At 63.3% G+C, this 13,533-nt stretch overlaps 3 protein-coding genes across 3 annotated transcripts; 2 read left to right on the forward strand and 1 right to left on the reverse strand.

The window, feature by feature from the left end:
• Window positions 1-614: 614 nt before the first annotated feature.
• MNEG_7009 (hypothetical protein) lies at window positions 615-1,572 on the reverse strand (the record flags this gene model as incomplete). Its single annotated transcript, XM_014044516.1, has 3 exons — window positions 615-999; window positions 1,268-1,314; window positions 1,525-1,572. The coding sequence occupies 3 exons, from the start codon at window positions 1,570-1,572 to the stop codon at window positions 615-617; spliced, it is 480 nt and encodes a 159-aa protein (XP_013899970.1).
• Window positions 1,573-4,451: 2,879 nt separating this feature from the next.
• On the forward strand, window positions 4,452-7,404 carry MNEG_7010 (Unsaturated glucuronyl hydrolase; the record flags this gene model as incomplete). Its single annotated transcript, XM_014044517.1, has 6 exons — window positions 4,452-4,527; window positions 4,706-5,143; window positions 5,478-5,666; window positions 5,974-6,101; window positions 6,305-6,371; window positions 6,683-7,404. The coding sequence occupies 6 exons, from the start codon at window positions 4,452-4,454 to the stop codon at window positions 7,402-7,404; spliced, it is 1,620 nt and encodes a 539-aa protein (XP_013899971.1).
• Window positions 7,405-8,299: 895 nt separating this feature from the next.
• On the forward strand, window positions 8,300-12,032 carry MNEG_7011 (Dual specificity protein kinase shkE; the record flags this gene model as incomplete). The annotated part of the gene is made up of 9 exons (XM_014044518.1): window positions 8,300-8,508; window positions 8,704-8,896; window positions 9,151-9,363; window positions 9,537-9,579; window positions 9,824-9,983; window positions 10,294-10,453; window positions 10,845-10,923; window positions 11,267-11,367; window positions 11,901-12,032. 9 exons carry the CDS (start codon window positions 8,300-8,302, stop codon window positions 12,030-12,032), a joined length of 1,290 nt encoding a protein of 429 aa, XP_013899972.1.
• Window positions 12,033-13,533: the final 1,501 nt, after the last annotated feature.

Raw genomic sequence — 13,533 nt, forward strand, 5'->3', positions numbered from 1 at the left:
CCCCCGCCTCCCCTCCGCAGTTCCTCCGGCCCCCCGCAATTCCTACACCGCAGCTAGATACGGGGTTCAAAATCCCTGAAATTGATGCGGAGAGGGCTACAACCACGTTTTTGCAGCCGCAATACAAGCAGCGACGTGGGCTGCGGTGGCCGTTGTGAACATCCAAAGTCGGCTGTGCCATTTGAAGTTGGCTGCTTCAGCATCTGCCGCAATTCTCAGCCGGAGCCTATGCCCCACTTGCCCCCAGCATATACCCCCTCTGCCGCGTGAGCACCACCATTAGTCACACACAGTAACCACATCACACACAGTAACCACATGCAAACATTACAACAAAGTCCATGCCTCGCGTACTGGCACCGGGTACGGCGCTGGCCCTCTCACTCCATCCTGCGCCAACAAACCAAAACACCTGCCCAGGCGCACGGCAGCGCTGCCGCGCTGTCTTCGCTTTGCGAGGACAAATTGAAGAAGCCTGATCTGCAGTGCACACCTGCCTAAACTATAGTAACAACACCAAGCTGTACACCTGCACTCAAACATGCCGCGTTCGCAACGTGAGTGCAGCGCGGCTGCAGCCAAATCAACTCATAATGACGCAACTGGGACCCCGCTCAACCGCTCAAATCTGTCGGACCCCCCTCTGCTTCGTCCACGCTCCTGCCCGCTGCCGCCGCCGCCGCCGCCGCCGCCGCGCGCTGCTGCGCCGCCCGCACCTTCTCCAAGACCGACGTCACCAGTGGCACGTCCGCCGCCAAGGGGGCCGCGGCCAGGTAGCTTCCAAGGGCCTCTGCAGCTTCCGCCCACCTTCCCAGGGCGTACAGGCACAGGCCCTCGTCCCGGGTCAGGTCTGTGAGCGGACCCAGGGCGGCGGGCACGCCGCCGCCCGTGCTGCCGCGGCCGCCGCTGCGGCCCGCACTCTGCTGCTGCTGCTGCTGCTCCCCCTGCTGTTTGTCGGCCGCCTGCTGGTGCATGGCCTCCAGCGTCGCCCGCATGTACCTGCGAGTGCACAGCATTCATATCAGGGGGTCCACCAAACGGGTTGCGGACCTGCGGCCTGGCGGACTGGCGGGCTGGCCGATCGTCATATCCTGAGACTCAACAAGCCACAGGTGGGCTAACACACGATCAGCAATGCAGGCGGGTGCGCGCGTCGATGCGGCGGTCGTCGCGGCAGCGGGCCTTGCAGGTAGCTGAGGGACCACAGTAAGCGCCGCGCACACGAGGGCGCCGCAAGGCGACTCTACCCTCCCCCCAAAACACCCACCTCAGGATTGCCAGGGCGCTTTCTGGTTGGTTGGCCAGCAGGTACACCTTTTCGGGAGGCGAGGGTAGCCAGGAGGGGTGGGGGGGTGCACGACAAGTCGGGCAGGTGCTAGGGCCACTGCAACACATCCTGCCGCAGACCGTGGCGACTCGACAGTCAAGTCATCTAATAGCCCGATTGACCGGCTTGGCGTGTCGCTCCTCGCAGAAGCTGGAGTAGGGCACCTGACCATCAAGCGCAGCGGTCCACACCCCCACCTGCCGCAGGTTGTTGAGCCACCTCAGCAGGAAGCTGCCGCCGTTCATTGCGGGCGCCGCGCCGCTGGCCCAGCGTGGGTCCAAAACCACCTGTCATGCGTGGGGCGCCACCACGCACGGTTAGCCACCAGAAAACCCAAACTGCCCAGCAGGGAGAGACGAACAAGACCACTTGTCACGACGCTGCGCCACACAGTCGGCCAACACGCACCCAAAAAAACCCAAACGGCTCAGCGGCCAGGGGCATGCAGACAAGTCCTTCAAATTGCCCCTGGCTGCTGCAGCCCAGCTGGCAAACCCGCGCGCCGTGCCATGCGCATGCACCGCCCCTTCCATCGCCCGAGCAAGCAGCAGCCCGCCGCGCCCTCGCTTGTGCCACCATGGGCCCTATCCCCGCGACCCCTCTGCTGACAATCAGGCAGGCCCATCCGTAGAAGATGCCAAGCACCGCATGCGGCCCCGCGCGCCTGCATTCCCGTGATGCCGCTCAGCCGCTCCTCGGCATCCTGCAGCCAGCACACCTCCCCTGAATGGAACGCATCGACGAGCACCCCAAACCCCCCTTCCTCCCCGTCCTCCTCCTCTTCCTCCTCCCCAGCTGCGCCCGCCGGCGCCCGCGCCGCGCTGCCGGCCCCGGCTGCGGCGGCGGGCTGAGACCCAGGGCTGGGGCCCGCAGGGGCGGCGGCGGGCGCGGCCGGGCGCAGCATGAGGTGCGCCGGCAGGTTGACGGGCTCCATTCGGAGGCCGACCGCGGCGGCAACTGCCATGTACACAAGGCTCAGGGAGATGGGGATGCCTTTGGGGGCCCGGGGTGGTTGGCAGGAGTCGATGGGTCAAGTGGCGTGGAAGGGGGGCGCGCCCCTGCCTGCAAATCGGGAATGCGTCCGACCGCATGGGACCAGTCTGGAGTGCATGATGGTGGCATTCACTCGCAGCCTAAGAAGAACGGGGGATTGGGTTCATGTGTGTCACAGCGCAGCCCTCTTGCTCATGCAGCCGGCAAAAGCGAATGATGACACTGTTTGTGCTGCCCACGTGCCTAGGCGTGGGACCCTCACCGCGCCGCCGCCGCAGCACCGCATCTATGCATGAGTTGTCGGGTGAGTAATAGTCCTCGCTGTCCCCTTTGAACCCCTCCTGGTCGTAAAGCACCTGAGGGTGTGTGCGTGTGTGCGTATGTTCGTATGTCCTGATGTGTGTGTGTATGTGTGTGTTGAACGTTGTGTACCTGTCAGGCCGCCCAGCGAGAAAGCAGTCCCAATCGCCAGGGACCGCGTCCGCCCACAGCGCATGCCACACAGCACTTCTGATTCATCACTGTGTCAGCGGTGTCGCATGGTCATGCAACTGCGGGGACGCCATCATGATCTCACAATGCACCCACCGCGTTGACCTCTTTGACCATGCGCAGGGGGTACCGCGGCGCCCCCGGCGCCATCCGCGCGTCCACGGCCGCAGCCAGCCTGCTGACCTCCCCGCGGCACCATGCCTCGTCCAGGCGCGGCCGCGCGTGGCGCGCGATGAGCAAGGCAGCAGTCAGGAGGTCGAGCGGGGCTGGGGACCCAGCTGCGACGCTGCCGCCGATATTGCCGCCGCTGCTGGCCGCGGGCTGCTTCGGCGCCGCAATCAAAGCGGTCGCAGGGGCAAGCACGTCGGAGGAGGAGAGGAGGGATCGGTAGTCTTCAAGGGCCCGTACGCGCGCGAGGCGGTCTGCCAGAGCCGCTGGCAGCGCCTCGTCGCCGGCACTCGTCAAATCGTCCGCCGCGGCAGAGGGAAGCGTAGGGCGAACGCGCCGCGCTACAGTCGGCGAGACATGGGTTCGGGACGCTGTGAGAGTTTTCAATCGTTGAAGCTGCATTGCCAAACACGATGTGGTCAAAAAAATATGTGGTGATCGATCCGGGGCACGCTGCTCCACAGCGTTCTGTATCAGCGAAGCATAAGATGTAAGGTGTACTCGATCTCAACACATTGCTTCTCTCGCGCACACACACAGTATTTCAGGTGACAACACAACGTCGCCCGCCGCGCTCTTTGCACTGCTGCTGCGTCCACCTCGCCACACGCAGTTTGGCTTGCTCACGCCCGCAATCTCCATCCACTCTGCAGTCACCCTGCATTTGATGCATATGATGCAGTCATTTGCACCGCATTCTCGATGATTTCATGAGCCATGCCCTCTCGTCTTGGCCATCAGCGTGCTGAGCCGTAGAGCGATGAAGAGCCCAGCAGGTCCATGAAGATTGCGAATGTTGACAACCAGCAACACAACCACAACTCCTGACTGCATCCGCACCCATTCCATCGCGCTCCCGCATATCACCACTCCAGCACTGAGTGCAGATGACGGCAGCGGCCACACTGGTGCTGAAACTTTAAATCGCACTGCGTGTACAGCGCGCAAACCGGATTGGTGAAGGGAAGCTGCTGTGCCACACAAGACGCTGATGAGTCTCTGCTGCACACGATGTTGTTGGGCCACCTGCCCCTGCGTAGAGGCACAGCAGCAGAGCACCACAGCGCGCTAGCAGCTCTCAGGCAGTTCGCGCTTCTGCACTTGACCTCACCCAACGGGAGCCTTGATTGTTTTATACATTCATTTTTATTGTTGCTTTGCATATTGTTACGTATCGCCGCGAGGCTCGCATCAAGCGGCCTGATCAGCGATCATTGAACCAAAAGAGGTTGACCTCGCCCGCGGTCCCTCTGCGTCGTCTAGGAGCTTTAATACCCGACATGCAATGTCGAAAACTCGGTATAGTTTAAAGTTCGGCGTTTGGGCCATCTCGCTCGCCGTCACCATCGCAGCTGCTGCAGCGGCCGCAGCGGATGGCGCCGTGCCCTCTGTTCCACTGGAGGCAGCGACAGCAGCACCCCCATTGACCGCGGCAGAGAGTGCTGCCCTCATATCACAGCTGCCCAAGCCGATGCCACGCGAGGTCGCGGCAGCTGCGGGGCGATCGGGCTCATCCGCCGCGGAGGTGGTAGCTGCCGACCTTGCAGGTGCGCTCTCGGGCCTTGTATTGCCGCCACCGTCTCTGCCCACACACCCGGGCCTGCATGCCGCAACACGTGCATGGCTCACAATGCAACTGCAGCAAAACCTTTGCGGGGTAGTCCCACCTGGCGTCAGTGCAGTCCCAAAAACCCCATGCACTCGCGCCTCGCAACTCCCGTGCAGGCCCGTCCGAGGCGGAGGACTCCGCTTACTACGGTCTCGAGCTCACCGGCGCCGCCGACGCCGACGCCAACAGCAGCGCCGTCTCCGCCGCCGCCCGCGCCTCCGCGGCCGCCGCCATGGCCACGGACGTGGTCAACCGCTTCGCCGCATTTGGCCCCATGCGCCTGATCGCCGCGCGCGTGATGGAGGCGGCCGGCGCCAAGGCGAGGAAGACGGTCGAGGCGCTGACGCCCGACCAATACCCCATGGCGACGCAGCCGAGCGGCGAGTGGGAGGTCGTTAAGGCCGGCCACTGGATGAGCGGCCTGTTCTCGGGCGTGCTGTGGCAGCTGTACGAACACAGCGGCCGCAAGGAGCAGTTTTGGGCGGACAAGGCGCAGGAGTGGCAGGCGGGGCTAGCGGGCAGGCAGCGCGAGTCCGGGTCCCAGCACGACTTTGGTGAGGGGTTGGCGCGCACCTGAGGGGAGGGCGGCTGTGTGAGGTGCAGCCAGCGCTCCCGCTCGCAGCTGCAGGCAAGTGGGTCAGTGCTGCGTGCCCAGTTGCAGCTGCTCAAAGCTGCCAGACACGCCAAGCGCGTTCACACGTACACGCACAGACATCACACACACTCTCACACACATACACACACATATACACATATACATACACAAACACACATAGACACACAAATACACACACAAACACGCACACAAGCACACACACGTGCCCAGACAACACGTACACACACACACACGCGTGCACACACGCGTGCACACACACACACTGTCCCCAGGATTCATCTACCTGCCAAGCTTTGCCCATTCGTACTCTGTCACCGGCTCGCCTGAGGACAAGCGGCAGGCGTTGGCGGCGGCAGAGGCGCTCTCGTGGGCGTTTGTGCCCGGCTCCAAGAGCCTGCGCAGCTTTGATGGCTGGAAGACGCCGTCCTCCACCGACGCCTACCAACAGATCGTTATCATCGGTAGGCGGGCATGATCAAACCATGCTCAGGTTTCTGCTTTGACTCCTATGTGGCTTTGGGGCCCCAGGTGTTGACGGTCTGTGGTCAAAATGCCGTGAGCCTGGGCCTGCTTCAAACGTGCGCGGCCCGCCAGGGCGCAGTGGCGCAGAACCAGCTGGGTTCGTGCAGAGCTGCGTCTTCGCGGCGGACAACCCACCCACGACGGCCACCTCACCGCAGCACAAGCCTTTCTTGTCAAGTGACGCTGGACAAGCAATCCACACAGAAACCCCCAAACCTCGCCCTTTGCATGGATCCCTCTTCTCAGACTTCATGATGAACATCCAGATGCTGGTGTGGGGCGCCCGCCACGTCACCAGCCCCGCCCTGGACCTGCGGATGGACCCACGGCCGGCGGAGACCTGGCTGCAGATGGCCAAGGACCACGCGCGCCAGGTGGGGCGGCCGGGGCGGCGCGGCTAGGGGCGCAGGGGCTGGGCGGTTGTTGGTGTCGCTCTCAGAGGTGCTTGATGCCCGACATGCACCCCGTGTGTTGATCCCTCAACAAGAGGTCCGGTGTTACTGCCGTACAGCTGGGACGCGTGTGCCCTGCGATGATGGTTGACACCACCCACACTGCTTGCACCTGCCGAAATCAGGTGGCTGCCAATCATGTGCGGCCCGATGGTACCACTTACCACATCGTCGAATACAATCCCAACACGGGTGAGGAGTATGCGTGTGCCGAACGGGCGTTGGTGTTGATTTGTCACAAGAGCAGCTGCAATAATATGCAATGCACCGGCGATCAGAGCGGCTCGCTTGCTGATGCCCCCTTCAACGTTTTGCGCCATTAGGTGATGTCGTCGCTGCAACTGCATGGCAAAGGCATGCAACCGCGTCCAATGACAAGCCCCATAAAATACAAACATGCACGCGCACGCCATCGCGCATATGTGCACCTGCGCGCGCGCGCGCACACACACACACACACACACACACACACTACTCAAACGTCCTCTTGCACAACCCACCAGGCTCAGTCAACAAAAAGTATACCTACCAGGGCTACTCCGACTCGAGCACCTGGGCCCGCGGCCAGGCTTGGGCCATCTGCGGCTTTGCCATGCTCCACAACGCCACTGGCGACCACGACTTCCTTGAAACTGCCAGGAAGCTGACTGACAAATACCTCGAGCTGCTTTCCGCCCAGCCGGCGAAGGCGGCGCGCGCCGTCAAGGCGGCCGGCGGCGCCGCGGCTGTCGCGGCGGCCGCGGCGCCGCCCGCGCCGCCGAGGGACGCGCTCGTGCCGCAATGGGACTTTGACGCGCCGTGGCACCCAGAGATGGACGGGCCGCGTGACACGAGCGCTGCCGCCGTCGCAGCACTGGGTATGCTGTACCTTGCAGAATCCGAGGCTGCAGTGGGGACGGCCGCCGCTGCTGGCCCACAAACCATCGGCCCGCCCGCGGAGGCGGCTGCCGGAGAGGCGCGGCCGGACTCGCAGGCCAGCCGGGGCGCGGCGGCGCGCTATCTCGACGCCGCCGCCAGCACGCTGCGCGCGCTGGCGGCGCCGAAGTACTTGGCGCCCGCTGGGGGCGCGGGAAGCTTCCCCGCGCTGCTCAAGCACGGGACTGGCGGCTTCCCCTTGCGAAACCATGTGGATGTCGGGCTCATCTCTGGGGATTACTACTTGTTGGCGGCACTGAATAAGTGCCTGACGATGCCCGCCTGCGTGGGGCACGTGGGCAGCGCGTGATGGGGCCGGTCGACCCGCCGCGCGCGCGGGCGCGCCGCTGGCGGCGGCAGGGGTCCTTGGGGTGCAGAGGCCGCGGCACGCACATGCCCAAAATTGTAAATGCTTTTACGGGCTGCGGAGCGGGCGCGGCCTGGGCGAGGCTGCAGATTTGAAAAGAGGAGGTTTGTCCCGTGCTGGAGCCGCAGGGGTTCCAAATCTGAATGGCGGGCGCGAGGCAGGCGTGCTGTTTCATGTTGGGGGCTTTTTCTGCAACGCAGCTTACTGCCCTGTGAGAAAGAACAGAGAAAGCATGAAAGCATGGGGAGGCATCAGGGTGCGGAGCAGTTGCTAGCAGGCAATTTATGTGGCTTGTGTGTCACCAGTAGGGCCCGCCGCCTGAGATCCCATGGGTCATAGGGGGGGGGGGTCAGCTGCCTCACGTGGGCGGCGGCGTCACCACTGCCACCAGTTATGCGCGCGGCCTGAGCTAGCAAATGGCCGCCCTACACAGGGCGCGATTGCAATCTTCCTGCACCCAAGCACATCTGGCAGTACCGTCGCGATCGTGGATGGCGCGGTGAGGATGGGGTGCAGCCAAGTGACACCAGCGAGGTGAATGTGGACGACTGACGGTCACTGGACCAGGCTGGCGACACTGTTCGTGGATACAAATGAGTGCACACATCACGACTTAGTACAAGGGGCCATGACTTGGTGGTATTCGCGTGAATCTATCAACTCTGTACTTTCGTTGTTCACGGTGGTGTCACTCACGGCATGATACCCTGTGCTCCCCGTGGGCCCACCTGAGAGCAGCGATCTCGTCAGGAGACGGCGTGCACAGTTTCATAACTCAATGACGGGCACTGCGAGTGAGCATGTTGATGTTGGCAACAGCGGCAGTGGCGCGGCCGTCATGCCCTCAGCAGATGCTGCGCCAGGCATCGCGGCCCCCACAGGCGGCTGGGGCAAGGCGCGCGGCGCGGTGATGAACCGCGTGGGCGTCAGCAAGGCGTTCAAGACGCTGCGCGATATGGCGGGCGCCGATGGGTACATCGACCCCGCGACACTGGAGCCCGTCAAACCTCTAGGGGAGGGCGCCTTCGCACGCGTGGAGAGCGCATGGTGGGTCCCACATGCGTGCACATGCGCGCACATGCGCGCACATGGCGGCCTCGGTCTTGACCTTGCCGCGGCCCCGCGCCCCCGCCGGCACACCCTAGACGGCCAACTGCCGCGTCGACAAGCACGCATGGGCCCCTGTCTGCCGCGCCCCCGCGGCCGTGGCCACCCCTCGAAGCTGCCTCGCGCAACGCGCAGGCACTCGCCCCCTGGCGGCGGGGCGCGCTACATGGTGGCCGTCAAGCACCTGAAGCCCGAGCTCTACTCGGATGAGTCAGAGCTCACTCTTTTCGCCTCGGAGGTCGACCTCATGCGGAAGCTATCCCACCGAAATATCGTCGGCTTCGTCGGCGCGGGCGAGCCCGGAGCCGGCGGCTCCGTCGGCGCGTTCGTCGTGCAGGCGCGCCAGCCTTGGGCTCCCGCGCCGCGCGTCGCGCGCCCTATCTGCATGCTGCCGACACCTTCCGCGCCGCCCCTGTGCACTGCGGCCTCCCTGCCCTCTCCCCACCCCGTAATGCCCACGCTGTAGCCACGCACGCAAGCAGCATTCGCCCAAAAGGTGTATTTGTACACATGCAGTACCCCAAGCATCCCCAAACATCATTTTATCAGACGCATCATGCATGCCGATCATGTCCAACCCAGGAGTTCATGGGCGGCGGCACCCTCAAGCGCCTGGTGTACGACCAGATGATGGCGGGGCCGCGGGCAATCTACACAGACGCAGCCGCCCTGTCGATGGGGCTGCAGGTGGCGCGCGGGCTGCGCTACCTGCACAACTCCATGCCCATGGTGCGGCCAGCGGCCGCGCCCGCGCCTGCGCCCTGCTTGCTGCCGTCGTGCCTGTATGCGATGCGGGTGGGTTGATTCGGCCTGGCCTGTTGCCTCTTGTTGTTTGGACTGGTCTTTGTGGTTGCCAGGCGGCTGCCCGATCAGGCACACGCCCAGTTGCGCCATTGCGTGATGGCCATCATAGCGATTTGGTCTGATCTGATGTGATCTGATCTAATCTGGCTTGATCTGCCTTTCAGGTGATCCACCGCGACCTCAAGCTGGAGAACATACTGCTCAAGGGTGCGCCCGCCGGTGCTTGTATGTGGGGAGCTCCCTTGCTGGCCCCTGCTTTTACCCAGCCTCCGCTGGCGGTCTGCCGATGCGGAAACCTACGCCAGCTTTCAACACACACGCCTTTCGCAACGCCCGCCCATTCACGCCGGCGTTGCCACGCCGCAACAGACGCCCTCCATCCCACATCACCGCCGCTCTTCCCTGTATCGTTCACGCCCCTCTACCCTACCCTACGGTTTGCATCCCGCAGCCGCGAGGCCCAAGGATGGAAGCTGGGAGGTCAAGATCGCAGACTTTGGTCTGTCAAAGACAGTGGAGGTCCACCACGCGGCACTGGCGGCGCGCCGCGCCGAGCCGGGCGGCCCGACCGCGACCGCCGTCGCGGCGGCGGCCGCGGGGGCGAGGGACGGGTGAGAACGCGCACACTTGCCCGACGTCCTTGTCGCTGCTGCCTGGTTGCCTGCTGACTGTATGTGGCTCACAGCTGCCGCTTTTCCTCCTCCACTCATGCCCCCTTCGCACGCCCAAGCCCCTGCCACTCCCCTGGCCCTTGCACCCAGCGTTGCACCGTGCGTGCCGACTCCCCACGCGCGACCCAATCACGACAGCACGGCCCCCGGCCATCACTTGACCCCAGCCTCGCCCCTCACCCATCCCCAAATACCCTGTCACAAGCCACGAGCTCGAGCGCCTGTGGAGCCGCCGCGCATCCGACTTCAGTCTGGCGTCGCCCGCCGGCGGCGGCGCGCGCCGCCTGCGAGCTCCGTCCGTGCTGCCGCCCGCCGCGGAGGCGCCGACGTCGTTCGATTTGACCGGTCAGACCGGGTCCCTGATGTACATGGCGCCGGAGGTCTACTTGCAGCAGCCCTACAACGAAAAGGTGGGCTTCTGGGCCGGGCCGGCAGTAGCTGGGGTGCAAAATACGGTGCCGCTGCCCGGCGGCAGCCAGGCCAGGGTCGAGTGCTGGCTGAGCGCGCGACAGGTGCAGTGCAAGCACAAGCAATCATGTGACTGCAGCGCTTGCGGTGCTCCTCCTTGGGACCCTTGGTAGCACCCCCCTCTCCTTGCCCGTCGAGGCCAGCAGCGCGGCGGCGCTCTGGACCCTGGCTGTGGTGCCAACCCAGCCTCTATCACTATTGCAAACTCTCAAGTTTGGCCACAGCTTTGGACAATCTTATCAATGTCTCCACCCCGTGTGTGGAGGCCAATGCCAGCTGCCCAAATTGCCATGGCCGCCCACCCCCCCACCCCTGACCCCCCGGGCAACCTAGGTTGACGTGTTTAGTTTTGGCCTCATACTGTTCGAGCTGCTGCAGAAGTACGTGATGCTCTCCGCCGTCTCCATCAGGGGTGAGCCGGACGGGGAGCGGTTGTCCTTCGCTTCGCCAGGCTTGAACTGGCCAGCTGCATTCCCTTTGACGCAGCTGCTGACCAATTCAGATTCGAAGCAGCCGGCGCTTTGGGTTTCCAGCGGGCTTCATGAATGATCGCAGCCCGTTTTTGAGGAGCTTCAAGGACCCGCCTCTGCAGCGGCCAGCACGGCTGCAGCCCACCGGGCTGGTCATAACCAGCCTCGCGGCCCGATCAATCCGTTCACGCCCCATCCGAGCCGGCGCGCGCCCTCCAACGCTGGTTGTCTCAGTCTTTGAAGCCCGTCCACGCCCTGCCGGCCCCCTCATTTGTTGATGCGAAGGCACTCGCGAGGAGTTGGAGGCGTACGCGGCGCGCATCTCCCAGGGCTACCGCCCCCCGATCCACGCCAGGTGGCCGCCTGCGGTGACGTCACTCATCGAGGTGAGCTAGGGATGCCACGTTGTGTGTGTAATACTGTCCATAGGGATTATCTGTTTGTATGTGTTCATGTATGTATGTGTGTGTGTGTGTGTGTGTGAGAGAGAGAGTGGGAGGGTGTGTGAGTGCAAACGTGCGCGCGCGCGCGCGTGTGTGTGTGTGTGTGTGTGTGTGTGTGTGTGTGTGTGTGTGTGTGTGTGTGTGTGCGCGCGTGCGTGTGCGCGCACGCACGCACGCACGCACGCGTGCGCCTGCACATCGACCTGCTTTGAGTGCAGAGCGTGCTGCACATTGTTGCACCAGACTGCGCACCGCCCAGTCTGGCGAACGAAACATATCTCAGGCCTAGACTCCAAACCCGCCTTGGGTTAACAAGCGCCGACACATGTGCACCCCCCACCCACCGCCCCCTCCCTCACCACAGCACACCTGCGCGGCCCCCACATCTAATCCCCTGCGCCCCTTCCCAGAGCATGACCGCGCCCCACGCGTCCAACCCGCCCCAACCGCAACGCCCACCTACTGTCAACCCGCAGGACTGCTGGGCGCAGGACCCCGCCGCGCGCCCCTCGATGGACAAGGTTGTGGCGCGGCTGGAGGAGATCCAGGCGTCGGGCGTCCTGGGGCTGGAGGCCGCCCCGGCGGGCTGCGCGTGCACCATCTGCTGACCCGGCGTTTCCAAGGTTGCCGGTTGGGACGCGCCTCCCAGCCGCAGACTTTATGAGGTGCTGGGGCCCAGCCACTTGGTTGCTGCCGCCGTGTCCGGCAGGCATACTGTGCCTGATTTTGTCAGGTCCACGGGGATGGACTGCGGTGGCGGCTGATTGACCAGGCGCGCCTGCTTGGCCTGCTGATGGAACAGGTTTTGCGGCAGCTTGATGTGCAAGGATGCAGGGGGTTTCGGTCCTCTTGGCACTCGACGCTGTCGGCAATCTTGTGCTTATGTGCCACAACCCTGCTGTGGCCCCGGCTCCGCTTACTACGCACAAGCAGCTTACAACTTTGCATAGTGGTGCACTGCTTCCAGTTGTGGTCAATTTGTCACGAGCAGGCCGTCCGGCAGCGAGCGGACGCCTCATAGTGCGAGCCTTCCACACAACTTGTCACAAAGCGCTGCGAGCGAAACACGCATACTTGGTGGCGCACGTATACTTGGTGCGCCCACGGATGGCGGAGCGCGGGCAGCAGCCATCATTTTGGCTGGCACCCTGGTTGTTGGCCCCTTCCTGCGCGCATAGCAGTGGGTTTCCTATCCCATAATTGGTGTTGAAAAGCATCCACCTCATTGTGTGTTGTGTGAAAGCTTACTTTTCGCGCCACCAGGCGTTGTGCGCGAAATGTCACATGTGTGTTGGGCAGCTGCGCAGCAGCTCAGCTGTACGGTTGCTGGTCATCTGTTTGTCCGACAAGTGCGTCGCGCATGATGTGCGAAGCAAAAAGCGTTCCACGCACGACCGATGTTGCTCTTTTGCCCTCTAGCAAAATCAATCCTCAGTCCACCGCTGAGCCCTCCCCCTTTATCTGCCGCACCCTTGAAGGTGGCCCCCAACTGCAATATACCTACTTCGGCACACCTGGGCATTCCGCCCAGGCTATCACCGTAGTGCAGCCGGTCGCTTTGATGATTCACTGCAATCTCGTCCATCCCAGGCAACGCCTCTGGGTGGGTGCGGCCACAACAACACAACCACACGCAACTCTGTGCGTCAATCTCAAGATCTTACGGCTTTGCCTGTTTGAGCTGTATTTCAAGTGACGAAGCAGACGTGTGTGTAAGAAACAGGGACAATGGCAGAGCCCATGCATGAAGCGTGTTGCCAATGCAGCAAGAAGATGCCGCTCCATCTGCCGTAAACCACCGACTGTTCTCGAATCACTGGCCTGCTGGCTTATGACTCAATGGTCGACCACGGGGCACACTGGGTGCAGGTGTTTGGAAGCCCCTAAAAGTCCGTGCCTTTTGCAGACAGGGCTGAGAGGATACAAATTTGCAGCATTCATGCCAAGCAACAGATTGGAGGGGAAGAGACATACATCGAGTGCCACAATGTCGACAAGATGTTTGGGTACCATAAGTGCCATGCATCATTGTCAATCAGCGGGCCGCATCCCAGTGCACCCCTAGTGAGGGAGCCCGCCTGCACCTCAAGTCATGATGCTGGCCGGCCG

This window comes from Monoraphidium neglectum, assembly GCF_000611645.1.
Source record: "Monoraphidium neglectum strain SAG 48.87 unplaced genomic scaffold scaffold01202, whole genome shotgun sequence".
Classification (NCBI taxonomy): domain Eukaryota; kingdom Viridiplantae; phylum Chlorophyta; class Chlorophyceae; order Sphaeropleales; family Selenastraceae; genus Monoraphidium; species Monoraphidium neglectum.